Source organism: Dromiciops gliroides, chromosome 3 (assembly GCF_019393635.1).
Source record: "Dromiciops gliroides isolate mDroGli1 chromosome 3, mDroGli1.pri, whole genome shotgun sequence".
In the NCBI taxonomy this organism is placed as follows: Eukaryota; Metazoa; Chordata; class Mammalia; order Microbiotheria; family Microbiotheriidae; genus Dromiciops; species Dromiciops gliroides.
Window position 1 is genome coordinate 454,909,390 of NC_057863.1, and position 15,128 is coordinate 454,924,517.

Consider the following 15,128-nt stretch of genomic DNA (forward strand, 5'->3'; position numbering starts at 1 on the left):
CCTCCAATTTAAGACATTTACTTTTGTCAAATTAAAGTTTATGTACATGGGATCAGAGATTTACAATTGAAAGAAACAAAGTTTAGAAGTCATCTCTAACCCCCTCATTTTACTTATGAAGGAATTGAGGCCCATGTACTTAAAGATGAGTTCAAAACATAAACTGGAAATTTTTGCTTTCAGTAAAGGTCATGTTTTTGCTTTTGGTAAAATTCATTATGAATTTCTATGTAAGGAATATGTTAGCAAGAACACAACCTACCATTTTGGCTAATTTGTTGAACTATTTTTGCAAAATGGACATCTTCATTATTTACAATGACACATATTCTTTGCTTCTTCATTCTATGCATAAAGTTAGACTTGATTTACCTTAAGGATGCTGGTCATAAAGACAGAGGAACCCATAAGGATAAAAATCATGAGCCCAGTAACTCTTTGCTCTCGGATGCCAAGAAATTTGGGTTGTTCCCCTGGGGCTGAACATTCAGATTCCAGTTTCAGGCTGTTCACGTGAGTAATTGAGAGAACTGTGGCAGCCACAAACCATGGGAGTCCCATAATGGAGCACACACCAAGCATGACTGCCACCATCAGTAAATCCAGGTGGTACCCACATCCTTTCTGTTGGGAAGAAACAAAGATGCTTACTTCTAATACCTGAAGAAAGATCAGGAGTAGAACCACTATCATTGGTAGCAGCAAGAACACAAGAGTTATTATTTACTATTTTGTACCGTATGTGACTTGTATTAAAATGGCACAAAAGTAAAAGATGTAAAAATGATAGACACTATATAAGTACCTAGAAAACTCGTTTCATAAGCAGATGTACAACAGCTAGGATCAATTTCAGAAGCTTGTGCTTTTACAGAGAAAATGTGTTCCCACATTAATGTCATCTCAATTTCCAATATATTTCCAACATGCATGTAAACTCAGAAGGAAATTAAATTCACATCTATTCATCAAACATTATTAAATATCTACCGTGTACAAGACACTATACATAGAGTTGGGAATACAAATACAAATACAAAACCATACTTGTAGGGTTTCAGATCCTGCTGGGGAAGTGATATGTTACATAAATACCAACAAGTATAATCCATGGCAATTTGAAGGTAATCAGGAGGTACAGTGGGTAGAGTGTTGGACCTGGAGTCAGGAAGACCTGAGTTCAAATCCTAATTCAGGCACTTATTAGTTTAATCCTGGACAAGTTATTTAAGCATTTGTTTGTCTCAGTTTCCTTACAAGTCAAAATGGGGATAAAAATAGTGTCTTCCCCCCAGGATTGTTATGAGAACAAAATGAGTTAATATTTTAAAATACTGTGTAAACCTTCATTATTGTTGCTTACCCTTTGCTCTGGAAGAGGACCAATGACACCAAGAGGGTGATGTCTTGATTTGTAAGCAAATTGGACTTAAGTGAGGCAGGGCTGTGCAAAGTCATCAGCCTCATTCTCTCCTCCTGGGCCAACTCAATCCATTGGCAAGACATAGGTCAGGATTGCTGGAGATCGCCCCAAATGCACTGGGAGACCTTGGCCTTTTTAAGCTAAGGTCTTTCCCAGGTCTCAGTTTGAGGCAACACCCATTCAGTGATTTAAGGCTAGGTAAGAAATGAGGCAAAAGATGGCCTAGTTTGCCTATTCAAAATAAAAGAAAATCAAACATGGAGGAGAAACCTCAGGGTTTTTGGCCAGAGCAGGAACAAGTGCTATTTATACTCTGAGCTATCAAAACCCAAACAATGACCAAGTGAAGCTAGGGCTGGCACCTATTATTGGCCAATCAGCTAGTGATTCGGATTTAACACATGGTCAAGTAGCTCCATTTGAATCCCAATGGGCTTTATCAAAGCCTGTTTTTTAGTCTAGATTTAATAAGAACTGTGGGTCACAACCCCATATGGGGTCACATAACTGGTAGGAATCATGAAAAATTTGGCAACAGTAAAAGGCTATGTATACTTATTTTATATACTTGTATACCCAGGGTTGCATAAAAATTTCTCAGGTAAAAACAAGTCATGATTGGAAAAAGTTTAAGAAGCCCTGTTTGAGAGCTATATTTCAAGAAATCATAAATGAAATACATGGTCCAAAAGAGTTAGTTGTCCCAGTTAAAAAAAATGATAGAATAAATAAATAAGGAAGGGAGGAAAAAAAGTCTAACTCCCCAAACCCAAGCTATATTGTGAGACTTCTGTGACCAAAATTTATATTACTTTGGCCAGAGCACCTGCATGTAAAGGCATGATTGCCCATGTGGAAAGAGGAAGATGAGGGAGGGAAGGAAAGGAGTGAGCATTGCCCAATTGGAACTGGCCAAGTGGGCAGCTACTACTACTCATAGATTTTTGTTTGTCCTTTGTTCTCAAAGAGGGCCAATGACATGTGTATTCTACGTATTGCAGAAAAAAAGCAAAGTCTTTTGGAAGAGGTGGCACCTGAAATGAATCTTGAAGGAAGACAAAGATTCTGAGGGAGGAGGATAAAGGGAATATTTCTGAAAATGCACGGAGGCAGAAGATAGGGTGTCAAGTTCAAGGAATGATTAATAATCTATTATGGATGGAATGCAGAGTTCATGAAAAGTAGACATTCTATAAAGACCTGACAGATAGTTTGGAGTCAGAATAAGAGGTAACAGTGAGCCACTTAAGGCTTTTGAGTAAGAGAATGACGTGGTCAGACTGTGCCTTAGGAAGATTAGTTTAGCAAATTTGGGGTATGAATTAGAGAGGAGAGACTGAAGGAAGAGAGAACATTTAGAAGGCTATTACAAGAGGTGATGAGCTCCTTAATGAAGCTGAATGCAGAGAAGGCAACAGATATGAGAAGGAGATGATGGTGAAAGAGATTGAAAAGTTAAGAATGGCTATGAGGTTAGAAACCTGGGAGGCAGGAGAGGATGGTAATAAAACAACAATGGTAACAGAAAAATTTGGAAGAGGGGAAGATTTGAGGGAAAAGAAGATGAATTCTGTTTTGGACATGATTGAACATAGAGAAGGATATATTTTTACTAGGCAGTTGGCAATGTGGGCCTGGAACTCAGAAGAGAGATTTTGGATAGATTTAAGGAGCTATTTGCATAAAGATGATAACTGAACCTATGAGATCTTATAAGTTTACCAGCAGAGAGCTTGTAATTTGAGAAGAAGGGAAGACCCAGGGAAAAGCCTTGGGGGATATCCATGTTTGGGGAATGAAGGAGAAAAAAGAGAGGAAGAAATGGATGATGAACATGAAAAAATGGAAAAGAATCATGCCTCTAAGCATGGATGTTCCCCAAGGTTCTGCCCTGGGTCTTCATATTTTCTCAAATTAAAGGCTTCTGACTAGTAAACTCACAGGAGGTAATAAAAGATAAGACAGGAACCAGGAGAGTGTAGCACTGTAGGACACAAAAGACTATATCCAAAAGGAAGGAGTGTGCAACAGTGTAAAAAGCTACAAAAAAAGGTCATAGAGGATGAGGACCAAGTTGTGAGACCATCAGTAACTCTGGTCAGAAACTTAACTATATGGGATTGAGAAGAGTGTGGGTGGCGGAAGTGAGAGCTTTGTGAGTAGGCAACTCTTTCTAGGATCTTGGCAGTAAAAGAGAGAATAGATATAGGATGGTAGCTTAAAAGGATGTGAAGGTCAAGGGAAAGTTTTTTTTTTAAGGATACAGAAGATCTGGCAATGTTTATAGGCAATAGGAAAGGAACCAGGAAAATGGAGAGACTGAAGATGAGAAAGAATGAGGGAATGATTCCTGTGGCAAACACCCAGAAAAGGGAAGGAATGAGATAAAGGGAAAAGTAAAAGCATTTGCTTTGACAAGGAGAAGAGACCCATCCTCCTTCAGAGACTGGAACAGAAGAGAGAATGGTTAAAGATATATAGTAGTGGGGCAGCTAGGTAGTAGAGTGGATAAAGCACTGGCCCTGGATTCAGGAGTACCTGAGTTCAAATCTGGCCTCAAACACTTAACACACACTTACTAGCTGTGTGACCCTGGGCAAGTCACTTAACCCCAATTGCCTCACTAAAAAAAAAAAAAGATATATAGTAGTTTTGAGGTATGGGAGTTGAGAGAGAAATCAAAATTGATAACCTCTATTTTCTCAGTAAAATTAGAGATAAGGCAATTGACTAAGAGACAGAGCATCAGGGAGACCTAGAAAGGATGAGGAAAAAAGAAAAAGACTTGGAACAGCTGATCTGTAGATTGTGATAGTGTGTCTTATTTGGGGATAATGAAAGGATTACCTTGTAGCATAGAAGGTCCAGTTGAGATTAGATGATATAAACTTAGAGTGAATCCAGTTAGTCTAGTTATGCAACATCATTTGGCAACATAAAGCCAAATAGAAATAGGAAAAGTAAGATGGCTTTGATTCAGAATTAGTAGGGCATAAATGTTGGTAGGACAAAGGACAAGAGTTTCAAGAGTGGAGGGCAGTTGAATTGGTCAAATATAGGGTCAAGTGTATGAAGAAGGGAATGCAGAGTCAGAACATGATTGATGTTGATTAGAAGAGAAAAATATAGAAGGTCTTTTGGTGAAGGCACATAATAACTTTAGAAGAAGTAAAATAGAGAGGAAAATAGAAAGAGAGGAAATGAGGAAAATAAAGGGGAAGTTCAAAGTTTGAGATAAAGGTGATATAGTTATGGTGATGGCGTGAGCTAAATATTGACCATCCCCCATGAGTGCCTGAGAAGTGTCAAGATAGGGGGCTTGAGAGTTGAGAAGGCTATTGAACTAGAAGGAAATAGAAGGGAAACTTGCATATGTATCTAAGCCACCAAATAAAAGGATACAGAGAGGATATAAAGGGATACTCTGAGCCAGGTAAAGGACTCTTTGAGGAAGGAGTGGGAATGTCTTAAGGGCTAGTAGATGATTGCACCTAGGATAGGCAGATATCAAGGGATGGAGTAAACCTCAAATGAGAAGAGTCTGGAGTGGTAGAGGGAAGGTCAGGAAGGAGCAAAGAGCAGGCTGACTCCTCCTTCTAGCCAAGGGTAGAGAATAAACATTCAAGAAGAAGCAACCAACTTTCAGGGGGGGTACCCAAGGATGTAGTTTCTTCTGGAGAGAGTCAGATTTCTGAGATTACCATAATGTACAAAGAGTATAAGATGTAGAGATCTACGATGAAAGAGGTATTGTTAAGCAATAAGGTAGGGGTTCCAGAGAATGGAATGGAATGGTATGACAAACAGGGATTGTAGAGAAGCAAAACTAAGGTGGATAGGACTGAGAGTTTGGAAAGAAGTAGGAAGGAGAAAGGATTGTTGACTCAGCAGATAACTTTTGAATCACAAGCTTAAGGGGTACAGGAGATGAGAGTTTGTCAACCATAAGATGGGGAAAAAATGACACGATCAAGTCCCCTCAACCTCCAGGGTCCTTTGACTCTAGTGCATCATGGAGATTTGGCACTGGTGGATTCACTTTTCACAACTCGAGACTCCAAACCTTGAGGAGCTGTCATTGAAGGCAGTGGGGAACTACCCAGTCATCCAGGCCAGTGCTTCTGCACAAGCCTTCCATACGAGGCTGACTCCACCCTTACCATCAGCCTACCCAAATGAACAAGCGTTCCCTTTGGTGCTCAGAGGACCCATCTGTACCTTGCCCCTTTTCCTTTACTTTAGGAATGGTTTTAGAAATGACCCTATTTACTTTCCCACTTGAAACTCTACTCTCAGTTATTTGTGTGATTGAGATTAGTATCTGTAGTATCTTCTTTTCCATTGGCTCCATCTTTCAGACCTTCCCTGTCTTAAAACAAAACAAAACAAAACATATTTTCTTGAGCCTGCAGCCCTTCTAGCTATCATCCACTCCCTTCTTCCTTTTGCTGCCAACTCGTCAAACATGTGGTCTACACACACAGCCTCCACTCCTTACCATCTGAAGTCACTGCAATCTGGCTTCCACCCCCACCACTCTATGAAAACTGCTCTCTTAAAGGTTACTGATGACCTTTTTCTTGTCAGATCCAATGGCCATTTCTCAGGCTTCATTCTCCTCGATCTTCCTGTTACTTTTGAGGCTGTTAAACACCCACTTTTTCTGGAGTTGGCCCCTCTGCTCTTCTCTCACTACACAGTCCTTCAGTGAGCTCATCTACCCTCATGGCTCCAACTCTCATTTCTATACAGATGATTCCCCAAACTATATCTTCAGGCTCAACTTCTCACCAATTCTCCAGTCCCATATATTTCTTGAGTGTGGAACATCTCTGCTTGAATGTTCCACTTTCATCTTAAACTTGTGCTTCAAATTGAGCTCACTATCTAGGCTTTAAACCCATACCATCCCACTGCCCAACTTTCTCATTTCCATTACTTGTACCATCAAAATTTCTAGTCCTGTAGACTAGGAATTTTGTAGTCATCAGCGATTCTTCCCTCTCCTTGGTCTTCTTAACCCAATCAGCTACCAAATACTATTTTTTGTTACCTTAACAAATTAAGTAGTCAAATCAATTCAATTCAACAAGCATTTATTAAGCATCCACTGTAGGGATAGAAAACCCAAACCAAAACAGTCTCCACCCTCAAAGAGATTATATTCAACTGGCGAGGAAGGTGGTGCGTAGAGCATCCAGGTTTTCAGTTCCTTTTGCCTAGTTTATTGAAATGGTCTTTCTACTTCCAATTTCTCCCCAGTTTGCTGCTCTCAGACACATTTTCCTAAAATGCTGTTTTTGTGCTATCACTCCCTTGCTCAATATCCTACCATCGTTCCTTATTACCTGTCATAGCAAATTGAAACTCTTTTGTCTGATTTGAAGGCCATTAGTAATTTGGCTTCACCTTACTTATACAAACATCACTCCCTATTCATGTACCCTCTGCTAGAGTCAGACAAATTTCATCATTTCCTACAAAAGCTATGATCATTCCAGGCAAAGTTAGCAAACAGCATGAACAAAGCCACTCCTGGAGGTGAGAAAATGAAATTCATGTTCAGACAACAGCCAATACTATACTCTGGTTTTGATAGAACATATGAAGGGGAATTGTGGAAAATGAGACTAAAAAGGAAGTTGGCCTCCAATTCAGGGAGAGACGTAAATAACTTGGACTTTATTTTGTAGGCAAATACAAATCACTAAATGCTTTCAAGTCCAGGAGTGACAGACTGCGAGATGTAGTTTTAGATGATTATCCTGGCAGTGATAAGGGGATAGATTTTTTTTGGGGGGGTGGGATACTACAGACCTAGAGATCACTGAAGAGTATGCTGCAAAAATCTAGGGGAAACGTAGTGAAAACCTGAACTACAGTGGCAGAAGTCAGGAGAAAAAGACAGTGGTAGAGCCTCCAGGATTTGGCAACTGTATAAAGGGGAAGGAAGGAAAGGAAGAAGGAAGACAATAAAGAACTTGGTTCATCTATAAAAAGCAGGCATCTTTGCTTTAAAAAGTGTGATGGGAGGCAGGTTTACCAATAATGCTTGCATTGCAGCTTTAACAAACATCACTATTTGATAAGGAAATTCACGTGGCCCAGCTTATGAATCATCCAGAATATCTGTGCCTTGTACAAAGGATTTAGAGTCGGAAATGAACTTGTGTAACATCCTCATTTTTACAAGTGAGACAAACGAGGCCAGAAGTAGATGACTTGTTCAAAGTCACAAAAGTAATGATTCGTCAAGCTGGATAGGACACCAAATCCAGTTCTCTTCCTGATATTGACCATGCTGCCTCCTCATACAGTAGGAGCTTAATAAATGTCTACTAAATTGAATTTACTGAGTGCATGTCAGTTTAAGGCTTTCATCTGAATCAGCTTGCTTTTTCTCATCATTTCTTTGGAATCTTTCTCTGAAAGATGCCACATTGGATGGTCGATATAGCACAATGGTCTGAAGATAAAGAAGGAAGAATGAGTGAATTACTTTGTAGAGATAATTTTCTCCTGAGCAGCTTCAAGCATGCAACAAAAAGGAATGTGGGTGGTATGGGACGGAAGCAGTATAGGTGGTTGCATAGTTGAGGGAATTTAGTTATCAGTACAGTCACTGCAATATGACTTAGAAACATTTCAAGTGCCAGAAGCTTGAAGAGTGATTCTCCTCTTCAGGCTTGAATAAGTGTGACCAAATCAGAGAGGGGAAGGGGAGTCGTTCCATGTACAGAGAGAGTACAATGGTAATAGAGACCATGTCAAAAAGTCTTTAAAAAGGGGGTTGTTAGTGATAAGGGTTGGTGATACAAGCATACCAAGAATAAACATCTTAAGCAATTCTAAGTAAGCACATTTCTGGAAATCTTTCAGTACAATACATAAAAAATATAAATTGTAATGGAAAGTCACTTCTATAATTGAGGGTTTAGTCACCCATCACTCTTTTTTTTGGCAGGGCAATGAGGGTTAAGTGACTTGCCCAGGGTCACACAGCTAGTAAGTGTTAAGTGTCTGAGGCCGGATTTGAACTCAGGTTTTCCTGAATCCAGGGCTGGTGCTTTATCCATTGCACCACCTAGCTGCCCCCAGTCACCCATCACTCTTGAGGAAATAGTTTTGAAGAAGGAAAAATGGTGATATGTGGTACGTGGATTCAACATGTTCTATTTATCCACAGAGGGCAGAGCTAGGAAGAAGTGGTGTCTATTATAGAAAGGAATATTTAGGTTTGACTTCCTAACAATTAGAACTATTAGGTTCCATTTCCCCATTAGTTAGAGATCATAAAATCAGAGATTCAGAACTGGAAGTGACCTTAGAGGCTACCTAATGCAAGCTTCTCATTTTACAGATGAGGCTACTGAAGCTCAGAGAGTTACCCAAGATCATGCAAGAAATAAGTGGCAAAATTAGGACCGGGATTTGAACCCACATACTCTGACTCCAAATCCAACAGTCTTTTGACAGCATCATTTTGCCTTTATGTCATAGGGAAAATTCAAGTTCAGGTAGAGATTAAACTAGATCATCTCTGAGATCCCTTTCTTTTTTTAAATTGTATTTCCCCCCCAGTTAAGTGTTTATTTTTTCTCCCTCCTATCCCTCCCCCTTTGAAAATCAAAGGACAAAAAACCAAAACCCTTGTAAGAAATATGCATGGTTTGACCATAGCCACCATTGAGTTTGGAGAATGCAGAATGATGAAAGATGCGAGGTAACTGTTACCATTAAACATCTCTTCTGAATGAATGATATTCCCTTCAGGTTCATGGATGATGATGGTGATGGAAGTGAAAGCTAAGTGAATCCCAAAAGGAAGCAGGTGGCTTGGGGGGTTGGAAGAGAGGCCTTAGGCATGTCTTGGGCTTATCGTAGTCTTGCTGTTCCCTATGGTTTCATTATGAGATATAGCTTCCTAGAAGGTTTCAATGTCCACAACTGTGATTTCCAAATCTGTTTCATACTTAAGTGGGATACTAACTTAGAAGAAGAAGCAGGCAGGAGAGACAATTCCTTCAAAAAAGCTTTTCTAGAATTAAATCTGTGGCTCTTTAAAGGGAAGGATGGAAACTATAAAAATACCATCTTGCCCAATAGTTTCATGTACCAAGGAGGACATCTTGATTAAATACAAATTGAAAAAATGAAAACCACTCAAGAAGCTCACATCACCTCAAAGTCTTCCTACTTGACTTTCATTTAAAATGTGTCTTTATATACTTGGACTTCCTCACTAAATTAGTAGCTGGAATAAATGCCAGCCAAGAGGAAGTATCCCCCTCTCTGTGCATAACAGAGAGATCTCTACCTCCTGACATGTTTCTGTGGAATTTATTCTCAGATAGAGACAGGACTAGAGCATTGATTCTCACATTCATATATGAATCACAGGAAACGGACATATGGAAGGAAAAGGGAGCATAGCAACAGGTGATGCTACACCAGACCCCACTAAAACCAACATGCAGCAAGACAAGAGGCCAGCCAAGAGGACCATCTGATACCCAGATGCCACTGCTGAAAAAATTCATTCCAAAGCTTGGCAGCAATTTCCTGCATCTGTCAAGTTAACCACATGAAAGACTATAGATTGACATGAAGAACCAGGCTGACAAAGAGGGCAGAAAAGAACACATCAAATGCTATAATCCTCAAGAGGATGCGGAGCCAAGAGAATGTTGCAAATGCATTCATTTACTCAAGTGATCTGTGATTGTATTGCTCCTTATTAAAAGTGATGTCAAAGAAGAGTGAACTGTCTGCAGATGCACATTGAGATGATCCTAATCAGATTTTCATAAAAACTTTTTTCTCTCCAAAAAGGTGATTAAAAAAATTTCCCCCATTGGTAGAAAGCTCATTTCAAAACCCACGTAGATAGAATGTGATTACTCTTTGACCCTTAATTATCATTGCTAGGCATGTATCCCAAAGAGATCAAAGAAAGAGGACAAGGTCCCATATGTAGAAAAATATTTATAGCAGTTCTTGTTGTAATGTCAAGGAACTGGAAACCAAGGAGGTGCCAACCTATTGGGGAAATGGCTAAACAAATTATAGTATTATGGATGTAATGGGATATTATGGCACCATAAGAAATAGAGAAATGGACAGTATCAGAGGAAACTATGAAGACCTCTGTGAACTGATGCAGAATGAACAGAACTAAAAGAACAATTTATATAATGACACCAATGTTATAAAGAACAACAACTTTGAAAGACTTTAGAACTTTGAGCAGTACAATAACAAACTCTGATTTCAGAAAGGCTGAAGATGAAGCATATTTTCTAAGAGTAAGGAAATAGACTTAAGTGAAGATTATGACATACCTTTTTATACGTGGCCAATGTGGGGATTTGTTTTGCTGGAATATGCATATTTGTTATAAGGGTTTGACACTTTCTTAAATTGTTCAATTGAGGGCAAAGAAGAGGAAGGGAGAGAAAATAAATTGATGTAAAAAATAAAAATAACAAATTATAAATTAAGAAAACAAGTTGGTATTCCTTAGATTGTTTTTCAAAGAGGTGTAGTCTGAAAGTATTCTTCTCTTCTAGGTAAAAAAAAGAGAAGATCATAGATCATAGAAAGGCCAATAAAAAGTATATACAAGGGGGCAGCTAGATGGCACAGTGGATAAGAACACCGGCCCTGGAGTCAGGAGTACCTGAGTTCAAATCCGGCCTCAGACACTTAACACACACTTACTAGCTATGTGACCCTGGGCAAGTCACTTAATCCCAATTGCCTCACTAAAAAAAAAAAAGTATATACAAAAAACCCCTGAGAATTGGAATAGAGGGATGGGAGACAAAAGAAAAAGAGGAGGTTACAAAATGACTTAAAATATGAGTCTTTTCCCCAAATCCTTCTATTACTCTACATCATTTTAAAGATGCTGTCATGAATGGTTAGACAAGTTACTGATTGAATCACACTCTGATTGCTATCTTTACTCGAGAAAACTTTCCATTGAAATAAGGGGATTTCTGTCTATCCATTAAGGCTTCAAAAATCAATCTTCTTTGAAATGTATCCAATATTTATAATATGACTTTCATTTCTCCTAAAACACAAGAGGACCTTTTTGTTTCTTTTCAGAGTAGGGGTTTGGGGAGGTTTTCACCACTTTTTGGAAAGTATTAAAGCAATGGAATGATGTTTAACAATGAAATAATCTAGTCTGTTTTATGGCTATCTTTACTTCAGTCTGTGGCTCTAATGATATTTACCAAAGTTACTATGGCCTTTTATGCATGAGAATAGACCAAGTGAAAATGTTAAAAAAAAAAACTAAGAGATTGGGGGAGGGGTGGTTGGTGGGAGGAGTGGCAAAAATCCAATCAACTATTTGATAGTTGGGAAATTAAGAAATCTAAATTGAGACATTCTAAGACTGGTAAATTTTTACTGAAGGCTTTCACTAATCTCAAATGATGTCTTCTAATAATACACAAATTATTATGAAAATATCATTTAGAAAAGCTTAGCAATTATCAGACATGTGACAATAATAAATATAATGTATAATCTTCAAAAAAAGACTCATATACTAAGTTGTTCTTTCTAATTGTAATAGTTTAGCTTTCTGCTCTCCATACAGTTATTCCTGGCATCACATTTATTTAATACAAATAGATATAGCATTGGGCTTTTTCAAGTTAATATCATATCTGCATCAAAACAAATAGTTTAAAAAAGAAATTTTCTTATGTCATCAAAGCACATACAATCCCATAAAACACTACATGATTTCAATTGCTCTGGTAATCTAAAATTTTTCCCCCTATGTTTTCAAGGGTAGGCATGTGAAAATAGTTGGCAATTCCCCAGGATATCAGAACAAAAACAAGATAGTGCATGTTCTATTTTCATAAGGATTGCTTTAGTTTTTTTTAACCACTCAATAACTGTATTGATTGCATTTAACATGGGTTACTGAAAAGGAAAGTGTTCAGTCTAAGCATCCCATAGTAATTACATAGCAGTTAAAATTTTTTCAGTTTTCACAGCAGCAAAGTGAAATAATATCTAGTTAGCATTAAGTGAAGATGAAGTACCTTCATCCAAATATATTATTGTATTTATTAAAAGAATAAATAAAATTTTTATTTATTGAATTCAGTGAGAATGCCTCATGCCCCTCTAGTTTTACTTTTTGAAAACAATTTTTAGTTAGAAAAACTTTCAAGAGAATGAAAGGAAAGAATTTGAAGACTAAAAAGTGGTGTCTACAATTTACACAGTTGTATATATATATATATATATGGCCAAATTAAAAGGGGAACCAAAGCCTTAAGATTAATTGACTGCATATTACAGTTTTAAAAATAATAAATGGGGCAGAATATGGAAAGTCTAAAGAATTTTAATCAATTCCAGTTAAATAAATTTACATGACTTAAGTTGAAAGGTTAAAAACCTACCTTTAGCTTGTGTTCTTTTCTGTTGATAATGACTGCAGTGATTTGTTGGTCCATAAAGATAAGAATGGTACAAAGCAAAGCTGGAATTATAGCAGCGATCACGGTCCACCATGGATTTGGTCCCAATGGGGTAACAAACCAGCCACGGTCATCCCTAGTAGGCTGTATGAATTTTAAAAATGTGTACTGTTAATATGCAATAAAAACTAATGAGCTGATCACTCAGTAAATAGAATTAAATATTGTCTTAAGTACAAAGGATTATTTAAAAAGTTACTCTATTTAACATAAGTTGAATTAAAATATATTGCATTAACTTTATAAATATCTTTTAACTTATCAGTAGTGTTATATGCAGAAATACTAATTAGAAATGCCAATAGGATGTTTCTTTCAGGTTTTTAAAAATCTCCTCGAGTCTTCTTTTTTCTAATGGTGTACCCAAGTTTTAGTAATGACTGGTAAACTTCATTTACCTCTCCGTCATTCTACACTTCTTAAATGTTCATGTAAATGGTTGAGGTACTAGCACCTCCACAACAAAGATTAGAGCTGGACAAATAATACCAGATAAATCAATAATAATTGGTATTTATTCTGTGTTATAAATTTTACACAAGTGTTTATACACTTCATTGGGGGAGAGAAAGAGAAGAGAGAAGGGGATGGAAGGAAAGGAGAGGGAAAAGGAGGTGAGGGGTAAGAAGATGGGAGAGGAGATGAACTGAGGGGAGAAAAGAGAGAAGAAGAGAGAAGGGGAGTAGAGGGGAGGATTTTACCTTGAAGACACTTGGAACTTTCAGTTTTGGAGATGGAATTCCAATGGCATAGTCAATTAAAACCATAGACAAAATAGTAAGAAAGACAGCAAAGTCACTCACTATGGATCGAACCTAGATGTAATGAAAAACAAAAAAAAAATCATTTGGTGCAGTGAAGTATTACACATTGTCATGTAAGTCAAAGAAAATGAAGCTTATGGCAAATATTTTAAATGTAATTTAGAGCCACAAAATTCCATCATTATTTAATGGATGGTTTGATTATTATCCTTATCTTTCCATCTAAAGTGAAACAAATATGTCAACAGTTTATAAATCAAAACATTGCTATAGCTATACCTAAATGTAGATTAGAATTAGGGTTATTGAGCTAGATAGAGTCAGAAGAGAACTCTGAGACCATCTACACAACCTTTTGTGTTTCCTCATATGTAAAATGAGATGGAGAAGGAAATGGAAAACCACTTCAGTGTCTTTGCCAAGAAAATCCCAAATGGAGTCATAAAGAATCAGTCACAACTGAAATGACTGAAGAATGACAACAACAAAGTCAAACCCCCTCATTTTATACATGAAGGACCTGAGAGGCCCAGAAATATCTTTTACAGGACACATCAAGAAGACACACACATACACACACACACACACACACACACACACAAACGTACATGCACATGAACATGCACACACATAACCTACCTAAGCCTAAGTTCCTTGTGCCACAGATAGAAAAATTTTAAAATTAGTTGGAACATAGCAGCAATGATGGTTGTGTCCTAATTTAATATTTGACAATCCAAATCTGCTAGGTTTCCAAGTTCATGACTTTGAGAATTCAGAATGAGGTTAGGTAGTCTGGATTTTGCCTGAAGTTCATGGCTTATTGTTGAAAAGACTTTTCAACATTTGGGAGAAGATATGCACTAAGGGGACTAAGAAAATAAACATGGAGTAATAGAATTTTATAGAAGGAAGGGTCTTTAGTACTCCTCATGAAAGTGAGTGTGGTACACAGAACACTGAATTTGGGGTTGGAGGCCAAAAATTCTGATCCTGGTTTTGCAACTTACTACGTATGTGATCTAGAGCAGGGATTCTTAAACTTTTTCAAATTGTGACCCCTTTTTGTCCAAGAAATTTTTATACAACCCTGGGTATATAGGTATATAGAATAGGCATACATAACTTCTTACTGTTGCCAAATTTTTCACAACCCCCACATTCAGTAGTGACCCCATAGAAGCTTTGTTCTAGGGCAGATCACTTAATAGCTCTGTGCTTCAGTTTCCTCATCTATAAAATAAGGGGGAAGCACTAGAGGACCTCTAGAATCCCTTTCTGCTCTAAATCTATGATCCTATGATCTGGTTTAATCTCTTTCATTTCATAGATGGGGAATCTTAGGCCCATGAAGTGATTGACCCAAGGTCATACATCTAGTGAGTGGCAGAGATAGGACTTCAATATATTTCTAATGATTCTCAG

The 15,128-nt window shown here is 37.7% G+C and overlaps 1 protein-coding gene across 7 annotated transcripts in view; it reads right to left on the reverse strand.

The window, feature by feature from the left end:
• Positions 1-15,128, reverse strand: part of SLC4A10 (solute carrier family 4 member 10) — a 373,536-nt gene that overhangs the window by 28,711 nt on the left and 329,697 nt on the right. For all 7 annotated transcript variants that reach the window (XM_043991252.1, XM_043991249.1, XM_043991250.1 and 4 more), the window contains 3 exons: positions 13,641-13,754; positions 12,862-13,023; positions 373-624 (listed from right to left, as the gene is read on the reverse strand). In XM_043991252.1, the coding sequence (XP_043847187.1) occupies positions 373-624; positions 12,862-13,023; positions 13,641-13,754 (528 nt within the window). The remainder of the gene's footprint in view (positions 1-372; positions 625-12,861; positions 13,024-13,640; positions 13,755-15,128) is intronic.